The 23409-nt window shown below is 39.2% G+C and overlaps 2 protein-coding genes across 2 annotated transcripts in view; one reads left to right on the top strand and one right to left on the bottom strand.

Moving 5' to 3' along the window:
* The window catches only part of tacr1a (tachykinin receptor 1a), a 33967-nt gene extending 28604 nt beyond the window's left edge, over nt 1–5363 (bottom strand). The window contains exon 1 of the mRNA XM_068566627.1: nt 4960–5363. Within this exon, the coding sequence (XP_068422728.1) occupies nt 4960–5363 (404 nt within the window). The remainder of the gene's footprint in view (nt 1–4959) is intronic.
* Nucleotides 5364–10877: 5514 nt separating this feature from the next.
* Nucleotides 10878–23061, top strand: zgc:110329 (uncharacterized protein LOC550500 homolog). The gene is made up of 8 exons (XM_068566907.1): nt 10878–11193; nt 14939–15124; nt 16176–16250; nt 16403–16498; nt 18375–18491; nt 19470–19520; nt 20793–20909; nt 21889–23061. The coding sequence occupies exons 1-8, from the start codon at nt 11095–11097 to the stop codon at nt 22222–22224; spliced, it is 1077 nt and encodes a 358-aa protein (XP_068423008.1). The 5' UTR covers nt 10878–11094; the 3' UTR covers nt 22225–23061.
* The last annotated feature ends 348 nt before the right edge of the window (nt 23062–23409 follow it).

The raw sequence follows: 23409 nt of genomic DNA, 5'->3' as shown, positions 1-23409 counted from the left end.
AGACAACGTTTTAGTTTTTTTATTTATTGTTTTCATTGAGTTGTGCTTTTGTGAGAGCATGTGGCACGAGCCTCCTCAGGGTTACTACAGATCCTTGAAATTACTTAAATTAGATTAGATTATTATTCCCCACAGGATTCTCTAGTTGTTAAATTAGAGATGGTTACTTCATATGCCTTTTCCCTTTGCTACTGGCTGTGGCAATTAATGTAGGTCGTCTGTAGATGCTAGTGAAGCTCAGAGACTTGCCATACAAGCATAAGTTTGCTCCGGGCGTCAATGTTTTCCATGCAGATGCACTGGGACACACTTATACTGGAAGTCAGGAATAACGACTCAGGAATAACGACTCAGAATTAACGACTTGAAGTGGATTGCGGCATTCATCTTCTGCTGTCTTGATCTGGTCAGTTTGGGAGAAGCTAGTCCAGCATGGTCCAGTCTCGAACAATCCCTCTTTCAACGCATTAACTCCTCAGCTGTGTGAATGGCAGCACATAATCAAAGAGGCAGGAAAGTAGTCGTAAAGCAGCAGGTTGTGAATGAAAAACATTCTTATTTCTCTAAACAACTCCCACCAAAGTGCCCTTACACCCCTGAACACTTATCATCTGTCAGACACTGACAATCGGTGCAAAAAGCAAATTGCACTCAGGTTTTTCAAGAATGTGTTTCAGTAGGAACCTCTGGGTTGCCAGGTTGTGCCTGCTTCGTCATACTTTGCCTGTTTAGCTGTTAAATTCATCAGGTAAAGCCTCCAATGGAACACTTGACCTCAAATTGTGTGTACAACAGATTTGACAATACTTGTCTGTGTTATTATTATTGTATTATTATTTAGTTAGCTGGTCTAAAGGAAGGTTTAAAAATTGGGGCCCTTTTCTTTCCGCTGCTGTCACATCGAGCAGACTGCCGCAGAGCAAGCGGCCAGACTTTGTATGCTGCTGCTTTCTTTATCTATGATTGTGCCAGTGTGTTTCTTTTGTGCGTTCTGTTATGCTGAAAGCATGTGTAAAATCAGGCATAAGTCAGTAGTTGTATAAGGTACAATAACCTTCCTTTTTATGTTCTAAGCGGCAGCACTTTGCTTTATTTAGCTCTATCAAAGCACCTTTGAAATTAAATAACAGGTGCCAACAATATTGCTGATGTCTTTTGTAATTATTTCTTTTTTGTGGTCATTTTTTTCAATGTGTATTAACAGAGTCTTGGTCTCCTTAATGGCCTCAGATATCTCAATCTTGCTTGTGTCTAATACTCACTGTCTTTTGCCTTTTCATACTGCCTTTTCATACTTCTGGTAAACTAATACAAAGTTTACAATGAATGCAGGATTAATCAAACTGCCAGATATTCCTCCCTGTTTCCAGGGAGAAATATCAATAATGAAAAACTGAGAGACTCATTTTGTGTCGAGGAAAACGTATTTTGTCCCTTGGATTACACACAATTTCAAAACATGGTTAATTTTTGCAAACTGAAACAGCATTAACTAAAGATGATCCAAAATATAGCAACGCTTTAGAAATAGATTTAGCTAATATGCATCAAAACTTTATGTGACTTCAACAACAACATTAATGTATGATACGTTCGACTGACACTAACATCATCTTCTGGCACCCTCTTCTGCAATGATATAATAGTTTTCTGACTGGAGAAGTTCTCTCAATGAACAAGTCATAATAATCACATTATGGTGGTGAATGGAAACCAGCATTTTTGGGGGCATTTTGCTGATTTTCTCAAAATTCTCCACTCCCTTTTGAGCAGGCTGTCGTATGCAGATAAACAGTTTACGAGAAGAGCAAAAATGTCTGAAATCATTAGCCCATGAGTCATCTCAAAACCCATCAACTATCCCCTGATAGCTTTTTAGGTGGTAAAATGAGTTTGTAGACTGGCTGATTGTGAAACCATCCCTCAGTCTCCCACTCTCAACTCCTACTCTACCCTTGCATCTGAAGTTGCTAATCAGACTGTTGATAATGAAGGGCGCAAAGAAGAGGAAGTCTTTTCCCAAATTTATGGCAACCATGATATATTGGCCACTGCTCATAGAAGCTAAATCATCATCAGAGTAGCAGAGTGGTTTGAAGATTGCAATCACTTTAAAACTTGATGATATGATTATCATTAATGAAATCATGAAGCTACTTCTTTTTTTGATTTTGTTTTTTTCATCAATTGTCTTTTCCCAACCACATTTATCAGGGATTTTAAGCAGGTACTGCCAATCCCAAAAAAAAAAAAAAAAACAGTAAAAAGCTTGATGCAGAGATATTCACAAGTAATTTCTTGCCAGTCCAAGTTAAGTGTGTGTACAACCACATTGCTTATGGTGTATAATCACACTGGGTCTCCTGCAAATGAACAAATCCATAGCCTCTTAAACCCAGTGCGTTGTGTTCAACAACAAACCTGGGACTTGTTTGTTTCCGACGTTAATAATTAACGTGGACTTTTCTCTCGCAACACGGAGGATTAAGTTATCCAACCTTATTTATAGTCATGGCAAAGCTGCATCTTCCAGTCATCTATGGCCACCAAATGGTTACGCATGATAATAAGTGAAGGAATGAGATTCAGCTCGCCAGACATTATTGTTAATGCACATAAATATATGGAGATATGAATAATAATAAAAATTGTTTCAAGCTCGAGACAAACTCTCCGTGTGGTTCTAACTCAGCAGAGTGGTATCAGCAGCCACATTGTGCTGGTGATCTATGGGTTGTGTGGCGTTGTTGCACTACACAACCCATAGATCGCCAGTCCTGATTCTAGCAATGATGGAGATGAATACAAGCCTTATCAGCTGCAGCACAGTGCTCCATCACCCTTGATGAGATGCTGCAGAGTTTCTTCATTTGCAAGCAAATATTTCATGTCTAGCGGCTAATGGGAGCTGTTCAGCTCTCACAGGAAGTAGTGAAAATCAAGAATTGAAATATTAGCTGCAGCCTAAACTGCAGTGAGAGATGGCTGCAAGTGAAGGGTCAAGGTTTTTTTTATTATTTAAATTTCCTACAACAGCCAGAAAAAAAACTATGATGGTGTTAGTGTGAATTATACGGTTCTCCGCTTTTTAATAACATGGCTGTGCAGCATGAGGTCAGGGGGTCAGAGGAAAGTATTCTGATTTTTACATCCCCTGAATGGCAAATTTCCCTGAATGTGTGGCCTGTTGCCATCTTAATTTGCTTGTCTTTTTTCTCACATTATCTTGCTCAAAAAGTTTAAATTAATTTGTTAAAAATGTCAAGATGGCCCTCTTGCTGAAAGTGAGATATATGAAAGCATTACAGGCCATCACCTAAGATGTATAGGTATAAAAAAACATGCAGACTTAACAAGCTGCAGGCAAGATGTTCACAGCTTGTAAAGGAACAGTATTTGTATGTGTCACACAGATGCAAACACTCACACAATGAATACAGATTAGAAATACACAAGCACCACAAGCACACATTTGAAATAAAACAGCATTCATGGACCCAGATGTACAGGTGCAGACACATACAATGTATACTTGCACACAACCAGACAAAGAGGCATGCATACGAACAAACACATGAAAATGAAACGGCTCACACCCCCATGATCAGGCACACATTCACAAAGCAGCACAGAGCTTTTTGTGCATCTAATTTCCATACACCCTCATCGTCACAAGCTGTCACCATTGATGAATAGTGGTCCTTTACACGTTAATGTTCATTGGGAGGGTTATTCCACGCACTGAGCGCCTCAGCGCTTCCTTCAATGTGACAATAGGAAGAGGTCCTCTGATGGAGAAAAGAAAGCTCCACAATAAAAAAAAATCATGAAAATGCTTAAACTCAACAATGAAAAACTGAGAGACTCTTTTCCTTTAATGATCAGCTCTGACAGACTTGTGCACATTGAGGAAAGATTTACATTTTGTAATTGTATGAGAGTGAGTTTTACCATTCCCTTCTGGTCAGGGTTTACAGCCCATCGCAGGATGGAGTCACTTTTCATTCCACCTTTGTCTCCATTCCTCAACCCCACAGAGGAAATATATCCTCATGGAGGTGGAGGGCTTATGGCCACCAGCCACATGAGCAGATGTCCCTCTTAGACACAATGAGGATATAATGAGCATATCTGCAGACAACTGTGAGGCTGGATCAGACATGCAAAAAGAATGTGTTGCAATAGAGGGCCTACAAAACAGCTGAAGAAATGGCAAACAAAAAAGTCTGTTAAATCATTTTTGCAGCATTTCTGATAGATCTCTGTGACCTATAAGTTAATATACTGTAAGGTTGCACAATCCATTTAGTTATTATTGTTGTAATTGGATGTTTGCCTAATAAAACATGAATAAAATATATATATATATATATATATATATATATATATATATATATATATATATATATATATATATATATATATATACACACCTGTTGATGTGTGTGTGTGTGTGTGTGTGTGTGTGTGTGTGTGTGTGTGTGTGTGTGTGTGTGTGTGTGTGTGTGTGCGTGCAATGATTTACAAGCTGTTGCTGTTGTGTGAGTTCACAGTGTGAATGTGTAAAAGATAGTTTGGTTGCATTCAGCATTTTGATGTGAGATGAACTGTTGTGTTGAGTGAGCAAGGCTTAGTGCACTTTGACAAAAAAAAGTTTCCTTTTTTCTTTTGTTCAAAGAGCAGTCGACCTCAATAACCTGTTACCTGAAAAACTAAATCATATCCCAACCTGTTACAAATTACAAATTGATGATGTCACAACTGACAGATGTCCGTATCTTAGTCTAAAATATATAGAGGACCTTTATAAGAGTGGGCAAAGAGGAATTAGACCGTACTTTGTTTTCGGTAATGTGATCTAAGCACTTTTGGTTTGTATTTCTAAGTGTATTGCAGTGAATTGATATTGTTGAAATTCAAACACATCCTATCTACTTTTACAACAGACTCGCAGCTTACCTGTCCAGAGCGATTGCAGTCATTGAGTAAATGCTGGCGAAGACGGCCGCTATCGGAAAGAAGTTGTGGAAGCGGCAGTAGACCAGTCCGAAGTACCACTCGTTGTGCACTGCGTATGTGAAGTTGATCACCGTATTGAAGGCGGACATGGAGGCTTCAGCAAACGCCAGGTTGAGGAGAAAATAATTGGTGACAGTCCTCATGCGTTTATGCGCCATAATAATCCAGATCACTGTGAGATTGCCGACCACGGACACAATGACTATACAGCTGTACGCAATGGCCCAGAGCACAATTCTCCAGACTGGCTGCACGAACTGGTTCCAGGACTCGGTCCCGTTACCAGTGGCGTTGAAGCCGCTGGTCCAATTTGGCGCATTGGTAGAATTGTATAAAGGATCCATGTTGCTGCTTCAGACCGAAAGTCACTTAAAACCGACCAACTGGTTATAAACCTAATTCATAGTCAGACAACTCCGATGAAATATAAAGTGGCCAAAGTTGAGGAAGAGCATGACAGCCGCGCGCTCTGTTGGAATGTTTACTTAGACTCTTTCTTGGAAATAAAAGTCACACATGTGGACTTAACGATTACATATTACTATCTTGCCTCCTGGTTACCATTTATCTCTGTGCGTAAAAACACTCAAAAATGTGTTCCCTAAACTGCTCGGACATATCTGAGCTCTCTCTGCTCGGTCCTCTCCTCCGTCTTCTCCGCGCCGTGATCTCTGCTGCTTCTGCTCAAACTGCGCGGCTGCTCGCCACTTTTATGTAGCCAGCCGCTGCGCAGCCGTCCAATAGGCAGTCTCTGTAATTATGATTATGTTATTTATTCCATCCGACTCAGACCTCACGGGGAAGCCAACAGGATAATCATGCCTAAATGCCTCTCATCTGATTAAGTTCGCTCATAATTCCTCTGTTGGCATTAACAAATCACACACAACGCAGGAGAAAGAATGAACGAATTCAGGCACGAGTTATAATGTGTTATACAAATAGTATCCAAGTTGTAACAATACAATGTGTAGTTGTGTGGTGGCCTGAATGGCGTTGATCTCAAAATACAATTGAAGGAATTCAGTTTTTCTGGTGTAATGTGGTGAGGTGTCACACTGTCCCCGTCCTCACCGCCCCCTCTTGTGGACTCACAGTCTGGACTGTGCATTTGGGAAAGAGCTGCTTCATAGAATGTGAACATGACAACGATCAATTGTAGTAATGAAACACATACTTTAAAGGCTTCTTTACAACAGAAACACCTCAGAAACAGCTCAATGTAAACAACTGCACGTTTAATAGTGAAATATAGATTTTATTGATAATCACTGCAACAGAGGTTTCTCATAGGAGAGCCCAGTCCAGGTTATTTTCTTCAGCGGGCAGAAAACCTTTTTGTTGACAATGCCAAGCTTTATATATTTGATCAGAGCCCTTTTCCCGGCTCCTTTTTCAGAGGTTGCATTTGCAGCAGTCTACCCAGAGGAGCAATGTGGGACGATGAATGACTTCATTAAGAGGGCTGCTTCCAGGCTTAAAGGTATAAAAAGACTGGAGATCAAAAATGAATGGATCTTAACTCACATCCCTTTGTTGTGTGATTGTGGAGTAGAGGGGTCATTTTATCACCACAAGTTTTGATGCTGTGAATCTGAAGCTTTAGAAACAATAAAAAAAAATTGAATTCTCTGGACATCCGTTGTCTTCCAGATGTGAACGGACTCTATTGTATTTAATTCAGAGTTTTCACACCAATCTTAGCCAGTCGGGCAAGCTGATTACAAGAACAATGTTCCCATGAATAAATGAATGAAGCTGCTAAATTACCAGCTTCCACAACAACTAAAAGTTGGAGAGGGTCATGGTAAATTCAGTACTGGAAAAATAAGCAGCCACACAATAATGCCCCACATGGCTCCCTGTCGAGACTCTTTTTGAAACATATTGGAAAAAGAACAGACATTTTCTTTGTCATGCGCTGAGGCCATAATGTACTCACAGAGCACAGAAAATTATGCAATTCACATCTTTGACACCACTATTTTCTACCTCTCGCTTCAGCTCTTATAACTGCATGCAAGTCCTTTGATGCAGACTAGTTATGCCAGAGTACCTCATGTATACACCTTTTGTAGGTTGCCATCTTTAGGTGGTGGGCTACCCCAGTCTGCTCCAGCTTGTCCCTTAAAAAGCAATGGCTGGTTGGTGTTGAAGGCACTGGAAAAGTCAAAAAACATGACTCTCACAGTGCTTTCAGCCTTTTCCAGGTGAAATTCTTTGTATTATGACGGCGTCATCCACCCCGATGCCAGTTTGGTAAGGGAATTGAAGCGGGTCTAGAGATGAGCTCACAGGGGTGGAGATGCACAAGGACCAACCTCTCCGGGGTCTTCATCAGCCGGGACCACTCGTTCTGCTTTATGCTTGTTGTTGGAATTCCACAAACATGGGACTGGGTCTGGGTTCATAATATTATCCGCAGGCACACAACTTCAGGAGGAGTGTTTGAATTACGGCCGCTTCCAGCGTTACTTCTTGCGAACCAGCAGCAGTTTGATTCAGCAACGGCCGTGCGGCAGTGATGATGGGCGGAGGATCTCAACGCTGAACTCAGCATTACGCGAAAAAATTAAGCATATTTTTGTTGTTCGGAACCATTTGCGTCCGTGCATCAACTTTGCATGTAATCTACTCACACGAAAAATTTGCAGCGCTTTTGGTGTGAATGCAGCATGAGCCTGATTAGGCCTGCCTGGATTTTTTATTCCCTAATGGCACGATCATATTCCAAGATGACAAGGCCAGGATTCATCAGTTTCTAATTGTGAAAGAGTGGTTCAAGGAGCATGAGACATCATGTTCACACATGGAGCCCAGACCTTAACTCCATTGAGAATCTTTGGCTCAAAATTAGCTTGTATATCTTATCAAGAAAAAGTAAGATGTACTTTCTTAAAATGAGATAATTTTTCTCATCAAAAAATGCTTGACAAGATTAATATTCGTTTTGGGGAAAAAATAAGATGTTTTTACTTTCTTGAAATTCCTTTTTGCAGTGTAACTTGTATCTATTTTTTAAGTTAAGAAAAAGGTATTTTCTTGTAATTTTTGGGACTGATGTTGTGGCTATTAACCGCCTTAGTGGACGTTTCTTTGAACTGAATAAAAGAATACTTAGAAAACGGAACTTGTCTTTGTTGGTTTATTATTCATTGTGGCGAAGATTCAATGATTGTACAGAAGGCAGAAAGTCAGCATGAACAAGAACAACTCAACGCAGGTTGGGAACATGCTCTGACATTTCCTTGTGGTCGAGGCAGGAACTAAGTCTTGCATCATATGCAAATAGAGCGGGGTTGATGTGCAACTCAACCCCAACAGGTGTGTAAACAACATCAAAAGACATTTCTGAGAAGCACGTATGAACTTGTTTTATTCCTTCACACTGATACTGAGCATCCCCTTATGGCTGCTGCTGGGACTCTCATTACTGTTGGGATGGGAAATGGGTGTTGTAAGAGTCTTGGGTGACAGCAGCAGGCTGCCACAGTGAAAAGGAATCACTACTGTATAGGAGCAGTAAATTACAGGGCAGCTTGTTCAATGGTGCTTGTGTCAGCTTTGCAAGTGTCAGTTTTCACGTGTCAGTTCTGCTCATTACATGCGTACACTTCCTTTTCAAAATGAAAACTAGAAAAAGCAACATCAAATATAGATTTTCTTACAGAGGGAACATATTTATTTCATGATTGTTTATGTCTTTAAACAACTTCTCTGACCTCTACACTTTAAAAGGATTACTGTATTTCACAATGAAAGACAACCTAACAAGATCCACTTGAGCCTTGTTTTACAGTACAGCCTAGTTGTGTTCACTCTAATTGGGATAGAGCTGAGATACAGGCAGAAGAGCATTCAAGAAAGAGATACAGCAAAAGTGATGACTCATGTGAACAGTCAGAACGTCAGAATGCCTAAAGAAATAATAAAGTCTTCAAACAATTAGCTTGTAAATATAATATGCACACACACACACACACACACACACACACACACACACACACACACACACACACACACACACACACACACACACACACACACACACAGATATATATATAACTATATCAAAAATATACTAGTTTTGTCAAATTACACACACTAATATTCATCATAGTGTAGAACTGCTTGAACTTTAATATGAACATTTGGGTGAAAGTATTTTACATTTTCCCCAGTTTGCAGCGATCACGAAAGTGTGTGAGTGTGTGTGTGTGTGTGTGTGCGTGTGTGTGGTGGGGTTTAAGGTAGGGGGGGAGTTGGGTGTGGAAAGGAGGCTGGCAGAGGAAGTGCTGGATTCAGATGACTTAACACAATAAATGAGTTGGGTTACTGAATTTAATCTCCATTCAGTCCATGCCAACTGTCTGCTGGGCTGGTCGGTGATCCTGAGGGAATGAGAGACATGAAGACATTCCTGAATTCCAAATGTTATTTCTGACCTTTTGATTGATTGGCTTTCAGTAGTTTAGACTAAATGTTTCCCTGCTACTCGTTGAATATTTAAACTCAATTATGTGTGAAAGATGTGAGACTCTTTTATGAGCTGCAGACAACCTGGCCCTCAAAATGTGCACAGGGGTGATTTAATACGTCCCTGTGCAATTCCTTGAAAAAAGATCAATGAATATACTGGTGAGTGAGAGAAGCCCTTATCAATGTGATGGATTTTTCAGAGCAGTGCATGATCATTCATTTTTTTGTTTGTTAACTTATTCTTGTTTATAATCATTTGATGCAATTCTAGTAAAACTGCCCTTCCATATCACGGCAAAGCAGTCCACTATAAGATCAGAGGTCATTGGGTCAGCCACAGAACAGATGACAGTAGACATAATAAGTGAGGATGTTTACACAAAAAGAGGATAACGTTGGTTGAAGGACTTCAGTAATTCATCAAATGTACCCCAACGACATGGCTCATCCTTCTCTCTGCAACACACACACATTGGAGTGTAGACATGAGATGAGGTTGCACATCACCTGACACTATGCACCACAGCTATGTAAATAAATCTTTCTCCAGGACTGAGCAAATTAGAAAGAAGTGAAATTACGGATTCAAACAGAATAAGAAAACAAACCAACTTCTAAACATTAGAATCTCAAACACTTGTGCTCATTATCATTTTGTTGAACACATGGCCAGCTTTGCCAGTGTGTAAACCAATTTGCGAATGCATCAGTAATGTCACAAGCATGCCAAATATATCCAACCTGGTTGCGGCAACAACTGATGCAACCTGAAGCAAGAGGGATTAGCCTGTCTAATAAGAGTCTGTAAGTAATACTTTACAGCGTTTAGTTACTAGTTTATCTAATTGTATTTCTCAAAAGCATGTTTTCAACTTAAAGGTTTGAAGTTTGACTTATGTGCATATTTTTGTCAAGATAATTTAAATAACTTTTCAGTTTGCATAAAGAGAAAAGTAATGCAACAAGGATTTCATTACTTTTAACATGCCTACTATGTTGATACTAGTATGACCCAGTTTCTATAAAGAGCTCATTTTATTGTCGTTCTATTTTCAATTTATTTATTTTGGATAAATAAAATGTTGATGTCAATTTTTGTCCACAAGTTACACACGTGTTTTGCTGATATAGGGACCAATCTAGCACTTCTGACCTCATGTCAAAGAACACTCTGCTTGTTAACGTTTTAATTGGTTTGTCTAATTAAAATTGTAATATTTCATAAGCAATAAACATTGACACAATTAAATGTCACAAGTATGATAGTTGGAATTAAACACAAATGACACAAATTAACCGTAGCAGCTCAATCTCAGTAAATAAGGAGGATGTATTCACTGCCCCTTTAAGAATGTAGTCAAAACAAAGCGTGGCCTGGACCCGGCCGTACGGAAGTGGTTTTGTTTCAGTGGCAATACACAATAGTATGTGAGAAATGAGGGCTGCTATACACATATATTAAATTCAGTTAATTCTCTAAAAACCCTTTTTTAATTTTCATTAACAACAGTTGATGTATAAATATCATTATTTTAATACTGTCTGAACTAAACGAGGGATAACCAACGTTAGCTAGCTGACAAGCTAGCTTTACTGATGTCAGGAGCCATGCCGTCCTACTCTGAATTGAGAAAAACCAACCACTTCTACTACTTCATCAAATTCACCTTAAATATCTACTCCATGCTCTTCTCGGTAAGTTTGCGGTACATTTATTAACGTCAGTATTATATGCACCTTAGTAAGTTTGAGCTGCAACAGTGTCGGCAAATTGTAATCGACGTGAGCCACCTACTAGCGTCAGTGAGTCAGCTCTCAAAACCTCATACAAAACTCTTGCGTTTAAATTTAATAACTGCTCTAGGCACATTATATATATGTTGGATCAAGACCCCAGACATATTCAGAGTATATATAGTCTGCTGTACAAGTCGGCATACATCCCAGAACCAGGATAACGACATTTTGAGTGACAACTTCAATGTAAAACACGGATTTGCCTAAAAGTATGTCTAACCACCTTTTATAGCGTTACAGTGTGAAACCGGGTAAAACTGTAATTGTAATTAAATCTGTTGCTTAATGTTGGAATTAATGCATTCCGTATTTACCAGGAGGCTATATTAATTAGAATGCAAGTCATACATTTTGATAGCAACATTGTGTTTTTGTTGTTTAGTAATGCAATATAAAGTTTCCGTATTTTCTAATGGGATTTGGTGTGAAATTCTCTAGACACTAGCTAGCTGGTGAACGATTAGCTTGCAAGATAAACATCCTCCCAAATTTGAATCCGTTGACAAAACGAGGATTTGGGGCAATCTAATAAACAAGATACCGACACAGCAAAATGTTTTAATCAGATATTTGTACAACACCCAGCGATATGTGGTGAGCAAACAGCACGGTGGTGCAGGGCGTTGTATCCACTTAAAGGGACGCCAATGTGGGTAAATAGTTTGGCCGACAGGAAATAACAGCAACGTGAATGGCTCTGTTGCTGCTCATTCAATATTTTCATTGTTTGATTAAAAATAGTCATGTCAGTAAATTATATATGAATGACTCCGTTGTTGAAAATTCTGTTCATACATATTATGCCGGCCTATTTGAAATGTTACCTTCCTAACCATGTTATTAAAGATCACATGTACAGTGAGAACATTATTTGAAACCCATTTTTAATACTATTGTCCTGGCAAGTCTGTGGCTGATGAATGAATATATATATATATATATATATATATATATATATATATATATATATATATATATATATATATATATATATATGTAAATATTTTGTCAAAAATATTGGGATATTTGATTTTCTCTATATTGCCCAACCAAACCACCAGAAATGTTGGCAGCTTGATCGATCAGCTACCAAAACTTTGATCAATATTTTATTTTTTGATTGCTTTAAGTGCAATTGTTTTAATTTGGCATCCAACAATTGTTGGTCAAGCCTTTCAGGTCATTTCGAAGTAAAGATGAGTCATCCTCAGCCTTTATAGGCCCATTTACCCTGTGTTTTATTCCTCCATCTCACCACTACACCACCTTTATCTCCAAGAAGATTAGATGAATAATTTCATTGGATCTGTCGCTCCCTTCTAATATCTCTCCCTATTACTGCTGTGATAATAGAATGAGGCCCAGCTTGGCTAAACAGAGAAAAGCTCATGTGTTTGGTGAGTGTATGTTAAGTGGGATTCTTAGCTGCAGGTGTCAAGTGGATATTGGTCTGGAAAAGTCTGGTTAATGTTATTTTCCCTTTGTTTTTGCTTTAGGTTAGTTACACTCATACCACACCATACTACAAATACAAATACACCTTATTATTAACATGTTTAAGGGGCTAATAGGAGATTGGGAGCATTTCTATTGCCTCTCAACAGCCATCATAGTGACTACACTAAGCCAGCGGCCAACAGTGCTCACTCGACTTAATATTTCCCCAATCCCCTTTCAATGAAATCATAAAAAAACAAAACTCTCGACTTATTTTAGATAAGTCGAGAGTTACTACCAGAGGGGCTACCACATAGAAAAAGTACCTTTGGGCTGACTCTTTTTTCAAATCAAGCTTCTTAAACCTGGAACACTGTACTGACAGTGACAGAACTACGGAGCATCACATCTTAATTGAATCTATAAAACGGTAACTGGACAATCAAACATGCGGTCATAATCTGGAATTTTATTTACTTTTATTTTGCCTGTGTGTTTTTAATTGTGCTTATGTGCTTTTTGTCTGTGCATATAGATCTTTTATGTTTTCTGTAATACCATCAACATGCCAGGGACTTAAAATGAGCCTGTATGGCTAAATCTGGCACATTTACAGATGGAAGTACTCATGTTGATGCATGTGCATTGTTCTCTCTTAAATTAAGTTAAACAAACAGTAGACAGGGGTCATTGTACAGTGTCGCTGCTCAGGAGCCTTGAGCACCCAATCCAATGAACCCTAAAGCTGCAAGTCATCCCATTCTTCTAATGTCCTGGGATGACTGATATAATGCAAGCAATTCTGGGTTTTTTCTTTTTTGGGGGGATTGGTATCGGATTCCTTTCTGCGAAGTCTGCTACTTAGTCTTATCTTCATTAATGCAGCAGTGAACGTAGGAAGGCTGACTTTGGATGTTGGCTTGAAGCCAAATGTATCTGCCAATGCTTTATGGAGGGTTGTGAGCAGTAAATGGAGTTGCAGTAGATGGACCCCACTCTTAAGGCCGATTGCCTCTGTTTCTAATTGAAAATCAATGGCAGGAAAACCAGCATTGTTTGTTACTTTTTATTTTGTAACACTTGCATTAGATGAATATGGAACGCCACTCTCTGTTTAACTCATTTGTCAACTTGTATTTTCAGCGCGCTTAGACTTGGTAAAGCTCATTTTAATGTAATACTGTGATTCACTGTTTTGAGATTCAAATGGTAGTGATGATGGATATTAAACCAACACATATCTTCCCTGCCTAATACATCACTTATTTTAGATATGTATGTGGAGCACTATGATGTGAGAAGAATGACCCCAGGATGATATTAGCTTTAAAAACAGAGCATGGCCATTCATTGTGCATAATGCAGACCCTAATCCTTAAATTAAGATGGAAGACACTACACTGGCAGAACTATGCCGTGCATCTCAGCCAAGAACAGAGAAATGTCTGGCTGAGCCCTTCTTGTCCTTCTTGTCACGGAGGCTAACCAAGCCCTCATCAGCGTTGCTTGTGATCGAGCATTACCCATGCTGGGCTCAGGTCGGAGGGCTCAGCGAAATGTACTTCTCTAAGGTCATGGGAAATTAATCCATGCTGCTTAATAGCGAGAGGTTAAAGCAGTGGTCCTGTGCCCCAAAACGGTTATTTGATTGCTTTCCTCAGAACTGGAATGTCAAACCAATGTCAAGGTACGGTAGTATCAGGTGGCAACATCTCTGGACCTTAAAAGGGAAGCCAATGCAGATGTGCCTTAAATTTGTATTTTATTAAATGGCCAGCAGAGGGGGTCTCGTAAAAATAAGTCTGATCGCATATAAGTCAGTAAGACAATGGCCTCACTTCTCACTTCACTTATTAGCTCAAACATTGAAACCATAGGTTTATGGTCTCAATCGCTAGTTACAAGTCTTCTTTGATACTGCATGATGTTCAGTTAATAAATTAATGGTCTCATTTAGAGTCAAGAAAGACTCTTCCTCTTCAAACTTTTCTTCCTGTACAACAGGTTTTCAATTTATGAAAATGAATTGTAAAACTTTGGTCACCTACAAATGTCTTTTTCAGTGTTCCGGTTATAATTATAAAAAAAAGCCAAAAAACCAAGATGCTTGAAGCTTAAAGTTCAAAAGCGCTGCACTACTGGTTCTTCATACTGAGGATTGTCACGGTTTCTATCTCATAACCCCCCCTCCCTTCTCTCCCTCTAGCTGATGGGTCTCTGTGTGCTGTGTGTGGGGGTGTATGCCGAAGTGGAACGGCAGAAGAACAGAACCCTGGAGGGCCTTTTCCTGGCCCCTGCCGTGGTGCTCATCCTGCTGGGCCTGGTGATGTTCACAGTGTCGATGGTGGGCATGGTTGGATCCCTCAGGGACAACAAGACCCTGCTGCACATGGTAGGTATGATAAAGGAGGAGGAGGGGATGTGGGCGCATGTCTTTTAATGTTTATTTTCAATGATGTGTGTGCAACTCAAATGTTAATGGTTAGGATAGACATTTTTAGAATTGTATACAATTTGTGTTACAAATTCAGAGCGGTAAGGAGAGATAAAATAGGGAATTAAACAAACACCTATGAATGTATGCCTTAAAACATGTATGTGTACATTTATATTGTAAATATGCAAATTACACACATCAAAGCTGAGAAATGCATACTGTGATCAAAGTTTACCTGACAGCAGCATCTCATAAAACATTTACATTAAGGATCACTTTCGTCTCACCTCAAATGCAAAAGCACAGCTATTGGTTTTGCCAATAACAGAACGAGCTAAAAGTGTGCAGGGATATATTATTGTGGCTAGTACGCAACTATGAAAACCATAAAATAAGGAAGTCGATATTGTTTCTGTTCATGCTTTGATGAAGAGAAGGAGCAGCGTGTCATCCAGAGGGCCTTGAGTTAATACTACTCATTAAGAAACATGAACGTTGCGCTGCTATTTGGTTGTCTCGTTAGCATTTTCAAAGCCTGTCAGCAAATATTCCATAAATAATCTAATAAATCAAACAACCCAATACAGAGTCTTTTAAAATATTGATCCTATCCAATATCATAAATGCAGAGTTAAACTACAAACTGAAAATGTTGTGAGATGGAATTAAATTATAAACCAAAATACATTTCATGCCAAAGATGCGCCCTATACATGGTAAAAATAATTCCATACACAGTAGAAGATGTGCGATATTGAATAATATGTATGTGACACAGAATTACGTTGGGAATTGTTACATTTGGCACACCTTATTTTCCAAGAGCTTAAATTACCGATCTTCCAGATCGCTTCTGGACACACTGACAAACTTATCCGTGTGTTATAACTTGTGTCATTGATATGCTGAAAGTAATTGTTTGTATATATGAGGGCTGTAATTGGTTTTCTTGGTGCTAAATATTTCCTCTGAATACTCTATGATTTAGTTCTCTTTCTCTCCGCAGTTCCTCTGTGTTCTCTGTGTGCTGCTGCTTCTCCAGGCGATCGGGCTCACCACGGCTCTCATCTTTGAAAACAAGGTAAGCGTCACATTCTCACACATCCTGTACATTCTCATATGTGATCAGCGTTTTGATGGCCTCTCGCCAAAGTGAGGTCACTACTTATTCACTGAACTGTCTGACTGGCACCGTCTCTCCTCTCTGTTTCTGCCCCTCTCCACTGTCTCCAGACGTCTGCCTTGTTTCAGAACAGTATACGAGAAGGAATTAAACACTACTACGATGATCTGGACTTCAAAAACATCTTGGACTACATGCAGGAAAAGGTGGTTTGCTATTTTATTTAGAAAATATGAACAGGACACTTACATTAGGAGACAGACTGCTTATATATGTGGACAGTAATAATGATTCAAATGAGAATGCTGTCTGTTGTTATAAAAAATGTCATTTTTATATTGTTACAATATAAATGCAGGAAAAAAGTTCGACAACTTGATGCGCTTAGAATAATTAATTGTGAATTATTCCGAGCTTTAATGATGACTGCTAGATATTTTTCTGTAAGCCAGATGGTCACACAGCTTTGTTGTCCTGCATTTTAATCCAGCCAGTTTAGCACCAAGATGGTCATTTCATAAAAAGATGACATGGTCGTTAATTTGAGTATTATTCCTTAGTATCAGTAAGACTTTGTGAAGAGTCAGTCTACCTTCAGTCTGGCATGATTCCCATTTGAAAATTAAATGAAACACCCGTACCTTCAGTTCCTCTTGGCACATTATCATTTCATGAAATACTGAAGATATCCAGTAAGACAAGTTCTATCTTAGCAGTTTATCTACTCGCTGAAGAAGAAACTGGACCTCCAGTGAGATTATTCATTATTGTGGTTCATGTAGCCGGGTCAAAAAGGACAGACCACTCTACATCATTTTGCTTTTCTAAAAATATCTAAAATAATCTTTTAGAGCAGCAAAAAGATAAAGTTGTGTTCTTGGCTACCTGGATAGACATGATAATTATTGCAAAAAATAGTGGGGGGGAAAAATGGGCACAAATGTAGTTTCTGTCAGTCTGCAGCTCCTAAATCAATGAAGCGAATAACCGGATAATACAATATTGGGTATTTTAGGAATATCGAATGCTCTCTCAGTTTGAGAAGTATTTTATGTCAGCAATAATGGCAGAACTGGCTTCAGTATTGGCGCCGCTGAAGCATGAACTCAGTGTCTTTGAACTTCGAGACAAATTAATTGGCTGTTATGAGCATTTAACCTTTTGGCTGTGAGCTCACTAAAGTGTCTCTTGTCTTGCAACTGCCATTTTCACAGTTTGTCTTTTGTATCGAGGTATACTTACAGTTTTCTCATCACCTTCGTCAGCAGAGAGAGCAATAAATTCCACTTCCTGCCTCGTGTCGTCTTCTCTTTTTTCCCCCACTGCTTGTAAATATGTCTTGTTTGCACAGCCAGTGTGGTTCCTGGCAGCATGCAGCTCAGACGATCACAGAGATAGAGAGGTCCTTCATTGACTGCGAAAAGGTTTCATCATGTTGGACACCTAATCCCAGTACTTAAAAGGGGTGGGAATCACCAGAGGTCCCATGGTACAATATTAGCGCGATACATTGAGTATTGCCATATAATGTTACTTATTACATTTTTGTCAACCGCAAATTGTTCCCAAAGGAAAACTTTAACAAAAAATACATTTTTTTTCATTATTCTGGGACCAAAACGTTTAGAAATGATTTGATGAAAGATTGATACTCGGCTTCCCTGTATCGATACAATATCGCCACGCAAATTATCGCAATTCTATGCTGTATTGACTTTTTTCCTCACCCCTAGTACTTAATGATAGTTTTTTAATTTGTCTGAAACTCTCCAGTCTTCACATGAGTAGACATGTCTAAATGTATTTTAGTTTGCTGTATGACTTTGATGTAGACAGAGATCATTTTGTCTGTCTTGGGAGGCGAGATAAGAAGGCAACATGGTGAGTGATCTCCGTCTCAAGTCGGAGGTGAAACACAAGTGTGGATTTCGCTCAAGAAGCTGAAACTCAGCGGGTTGTTTTAATTCAAGAGATGTAAGAGAACATAAGCTTGTTTTCCGTTTTTTAGTTTGAAATGAGCCTTTGTTTTTAAAGCATGCTTTGTTCATGATTGACTTGTCTGAATATTCTTTTGTCTTCCAGTTTTCATGTTGTGGAGGGGATGAGTATAAGGACTGGGGAGTCAACCAGTACCATTTCTGCAACGGCACTGGTCCATTAGCCTGTGGGGTTCCATATACCTGTTGTGTTCGCCACAAGGTGAGTGCTGGCAACACCCCCCCCACACACACACACACACACACACATGCGATTTATGAGCATGGGAAAAATGATATTAACAAATTTCCGAGCAATACAAACAGGAAAATGCACCAGCGTTGATATGAAACGCACGTAACCAGTTGGGTGTGAAGTCACCCCAAAAAACTGGATACAGTATTTCGGAAACTCGTGGAGTTGATGCTTCTGAAATGAAAAGGGATATTTTCCCACTTTCATGCCATCTTTTCAGACTGATCAGCCATATGGAATGTTTGTTTGCTTGGAAGGCCATGATCGGATTGAAGATGTGCGAGAAATGGACTGAAAATAGACAGACTTGATTTCCACTGTCAGATGAGGGCACATTTCAGAGGAACCAATTCAGCCTGTTAATTAGAAATTACCGATACTATGTCATCCGGTATTAGAGTATCAGTGATGTTGAAGCCATCTTGTTTAATAACGCTTGTCTCTTGTTAGTGAAGTCTCTTACTTTCCCAAAGCATCATTTATTGTACAAGAGCTTCTCATATATGGCCTTTAGGATTGCTTTCTCTATAAATTAGCTCTTACTCCCTTGTGGCCACCTCCACCCTCTACATGACCGTTATTATTCCTGTCCCTCTGCTCAAAACACTGATACTGTCTCTGGAAGCAGCAGAGCTATGCTGCAGAAACCTAATGACAGATGATCCAATACACTCTCCCTCTCTCACACACACACACACACACAACGATACAGGCCTCGATTAGGAAAGCTGAACATTGGCTAGGTTTCTACTGTTATCAGTCCCTACCTGTCATGGTTGAAGCCATTTTGCAAACACTTAAGTTCATGCTCTGACTGCCAGGGGACAGGAACACCCTTTTTTGAGGAGCATTACTCTCACTTATGTCCCCATGGTTTTGTCTCTTGTGATCTTAGGTCAGTTAAAGTCTCTTCTCTGACTTTCTCAATCTGAACTCTTTGCACAGGTAGGAGAGGTCGTCAACACTCTATGTGGTTACAAGACTCTGGACCATCAGGTAAGAGGAACAACCGGTTATTGTCGACACATTTTAATATTAGTTTTGACTCCAGCAACGTATGTGGTTCACACAGAGGTAACTGATTTTTTTTAGACCACTTTAGAAACCGTTAGTTCATTATACCCACCATGGAAATGTCTGCTGTCATAATTTAAGTAAGAGTCCCACTTGTCTTACATCATAGTAGAGCTGCAGAGATTAGTGGGTTTATTAAGGAGATCATTATTAAATTAACATGTTGGCATTATCAATCGTATGCAGTTTAGGAATAGGCAATATGGATCAAATATAATATCATGGAAATTATCATATACATAGTTTATTTCATAAACCGTATAGATCAAATAACCAGATGGGAATGCATGTTTTGGGCTTATCCAGTCAGTCATTGATGCAAAATCCAATAACAAGTGTCACATATAAAATGTAACTACTGAGGTGGAAGAAAATGAGTAAACAAATCCTGAAGCAGCTCCTCACACACACACTCCTGATCGGATCTTTAGGCAGTCCTAATGATTTGTTTCAGTCAGTTTTCAGACTAGCTGAGATCCTCGTCATCACATTCTGTGACACTAATTCTTGGCAGCTTGACAGGCCTATTTGGTCCTATTTATTTATTTATTTTACAGTGAAGCAGTTGGAGGACGCTTTCCGCTCCTTTTCACTCCACATATACATTTTTACATACATAATACATGTTTAGTGTGTGATTTCGAAGGAGCCTGTTCTGGTACTCTCTCAGTTCAATAATAATGTTTGATGTCGATACGTAAGCATCTAGTCATTGACTATAATATGCTCCCTGTAGCACGTGATGTTTTTGCAATGTTATCTAGTATTTCATGACTGTGAAGGAATATACAAACATTACATAAAGCTGATATTAACAGTTTCAATTCTGCTAGCTTATTGTGAGGTTTATTTGAGAAGGATTCGCATTAGCAACTATAATTTACTTGTATCCCTCTTTAGAGCAACGTTTTTGAAAAGATCACTCATGGTGTGTTGTTTCTAGATAACATGGAGTTGCATGCAGAGTCTGTCATGCTAGATTACTCATTTGTCTCTTTTTCCATCCTCCAGCATCTAGTTTTCAAAGCAAACAGCTGAAATGAAAAATATTTTTTACTGTGTGTGACAACTTTGGAGTATTATAACTTCACTGACTCAACATGTTAGTAGTCTTCGCTTTGTTTTTAGAGGTAGTTACTGTTCAGTTTGAAACTGAAACTTTCCTCTTGTGTCTTGCTCTGGTCTGTGCATCAGCGTGAAACTCTGCATGAGCTGATCCATGTGCGAGGCTGCATCCACGCAGTCAACCTCTGGATGAGTGACAACATTGGAATAACGGTTGCACTCTGCTGCGCCATTGGTCTGCCACAGGTAATTTAAAACTCATAGCACCGACTCACTGACACTGAATGTGGTTTGAAGCCCTCTTTCCAATCAAATGCACCTCTTAAAATGAACCTTGATCTCTGAACTGTAAACTCCCGTCTTCCTGTGACGGTTTCAGACATTTTAATTTTCCACACAACAACACTGCCTGGCAAATTTCCCTGCTGCATAAAAAGAATCTGTCCTTAACATACTTAACATGAATTGATTGCCTTTTCAAAAAGGTGCTTCATGGCTCAACTTTTGACGCCATTTGATTTCATCCCATTTGATCCATTGGAATTTGGCTCCTACACATAACAGTGTATAATATTCCCATCGATACATTAAGACTTGTTGCAGCATCCTCAGGGAGGAGTAATTACAACAATTACACTTATAAAACAACTGCATAAATAAACACCATTGGTTCTTTCCGGCAGCTTTTGATTCAGAATAAATTGTAGCTAAATAAGTTTGTCTAAAAAGAGTTACGTGTCCACTGTTTTCTGTGTGTTAAACTAACTTTGTTAGCAGACAATATTTTCCATTTCTTTGACTTGCTGTGGCTTATGTGCTCTGGGTGAGAGGTCTCGTCACTGTAAATGGATGTTTCTTCATACAAACGGCGGTGTGACTAGTGGGGATATTGTATTACTTTAGACCCGCATCAGAACTTTAACCTCAGTGGATGTCTCTGTCAAAATGCTCTAGGAGTTGTATTTAACTTCACACCAGACATTTTTTGACATAGCGTTTCATCTTTTGTGCTGATGATTTAACCAAAAGAATTCCGTTCTGATTCAAGCTGTGTCTATTGAGAAATAAATAAACATTTTTTACATGTCCGTAATTTCTTTCTGACATTCTTGGTGTAAAGTCATTGATTGATAAAAATAATAAAGTAAACAATGGCGTTGATGACTTTATTTTTTCAAAACCCCGAGAGGCGTTTGTATTTACAAGGTCCCATGTGTCTCTACAGCTGCTGGGCATCATCCTGAGCTGCGTCTTCTGGAACCTGCTGGTGGACATGAGCGAGTCGACCGACATGGTGGACTTCAAGCTGAAGAAGAAGGATGTTGAGTACACCGAGCTGGACCTGGCTGGTGCCGGCTGGTGTATGTGTCTGCCCAGGGACGGCGGCTACCTGCCTGTCCCTGTCGTTGAGCCCGATCTCGACCCCATTGATGTTCACTTGCAAAAGCTCAAGAAGCAGGCGCCTCGCACGCACGCTCAGCTCCGAGAAATGCAGCAGTCCAGATCGACCACCGGGCTGGACGAGGTAGATGTCGGCCGGAAGCAGAAAAGGGAACACTAAATTGGTATTTTTTTGCCCTTTCTTGCCTTCTGGGTTTTTTGCCTTTTTTTTCTGTCATTGTAATCATTGCATTTGTTGGAGTTGTGTTGCACTACTTAATGGTTGAACCTGTCCGTCATTGGATCAAAAGAAAGTTGGTCAGCTAAAGGGATATAAAGTACTTTGGCACTTCTGTTTATAACAAAAATTGAAGGAACAACATGCAGCGTTGGCTTAAAAAAAAACAACCTTTCTTTTGTCTTGTTTGTGGCTGTTGATATTCAAAGATTTATGGCATTATGTCACTTTTTAATTTATTAAATCTAAAGCTTACCTCAGGCTGTTTTAAAAAAAAATAGCCCAGTATTCAGAGGACAGTACTATTTGGTGTGTAAATTAATGGTAGCTTGAAAAGATGTTCTTCAGTGTCGGAGAAATAGGATAGCCAAGTATGTCTTGCGTGTAGCGTCTGTGACGGATGTGTACAGTTTGTGTATTATTTCTTTTAACTATGATTTTGATTTGATTTTGTGCAGTCGGTGTACATTGTAAGACTGGTAGTTGTGAAATAACATGGGATGCATGTTTTGTACTGTATATAAAGTAAATTAAAAAAATTTAAAAAAAATTCTCAGTTTACATGTTAGGCTGTCATCAGGGGGGCTTCAGTCTATTCCATTTTTAAACTAAACTTTTTATTCCATCTTTTAATGGAACAACTAAAGGGTACAAATCCAGTGAAAAGCTACTCTTGCCGGTTTTTTGTATCTGAGTTATGCACTGTTTTGAGCTTTCCCCGAGCTCCTGCCTTGTATCAGCACTACTGTTCTTGTCAATAAAGCTGAATTTGTCTACTGATTTTTGTGCTGAGTTGCTTTGCCTATGAACACAATAACGTTATAATAAACGTCAACAGCAAACTGATCATTGTTTGTCTCCAGAGAGGAATACATGTCACTGTGTAGCTCACACAAAGCCCATTGTGTGAGGTCAAACCAATGTGTTTGTTTTATTTTACATAATTGTATTTCAAATGTAGCATTGTTTACAACCATGTTTCCTACTATTGTTGGCACATAGATCAAGAAAATAATGTGAAACCATTGGCAGGCATGCGTACAGTATCGCCCACATGCGATGTGCTGCTCTCCGTCACAAACTTAACAGGGAACCTCAATTTTCTGCCTGTAGAAGTTGTTTTTTTTT

The sequence above is a fragment of the Clinocottus analis genome, unplaced genomic scaffold, assembly GCF_023055335.1.
Source record: "Clinocottus analis isolate CAN_PGR_092001 unplaced genomic scaffold, fCliAna1.0.p SCAF_7, whole genome shotgun sequence".
In the NCBI taxonomy this organism is placed as follows: domain Eukaryota; kingdom Metazoa; phylum Chordata; class Actinopteri; order Perciformes; family Cottidae; genus Clinocottus; species Clinocottus analis.
The sequence above is the reverse complement of the archived record's forward strand: the minus strand, read 5'-3'. Positions and strand labels throughout refer to the sequence as shown.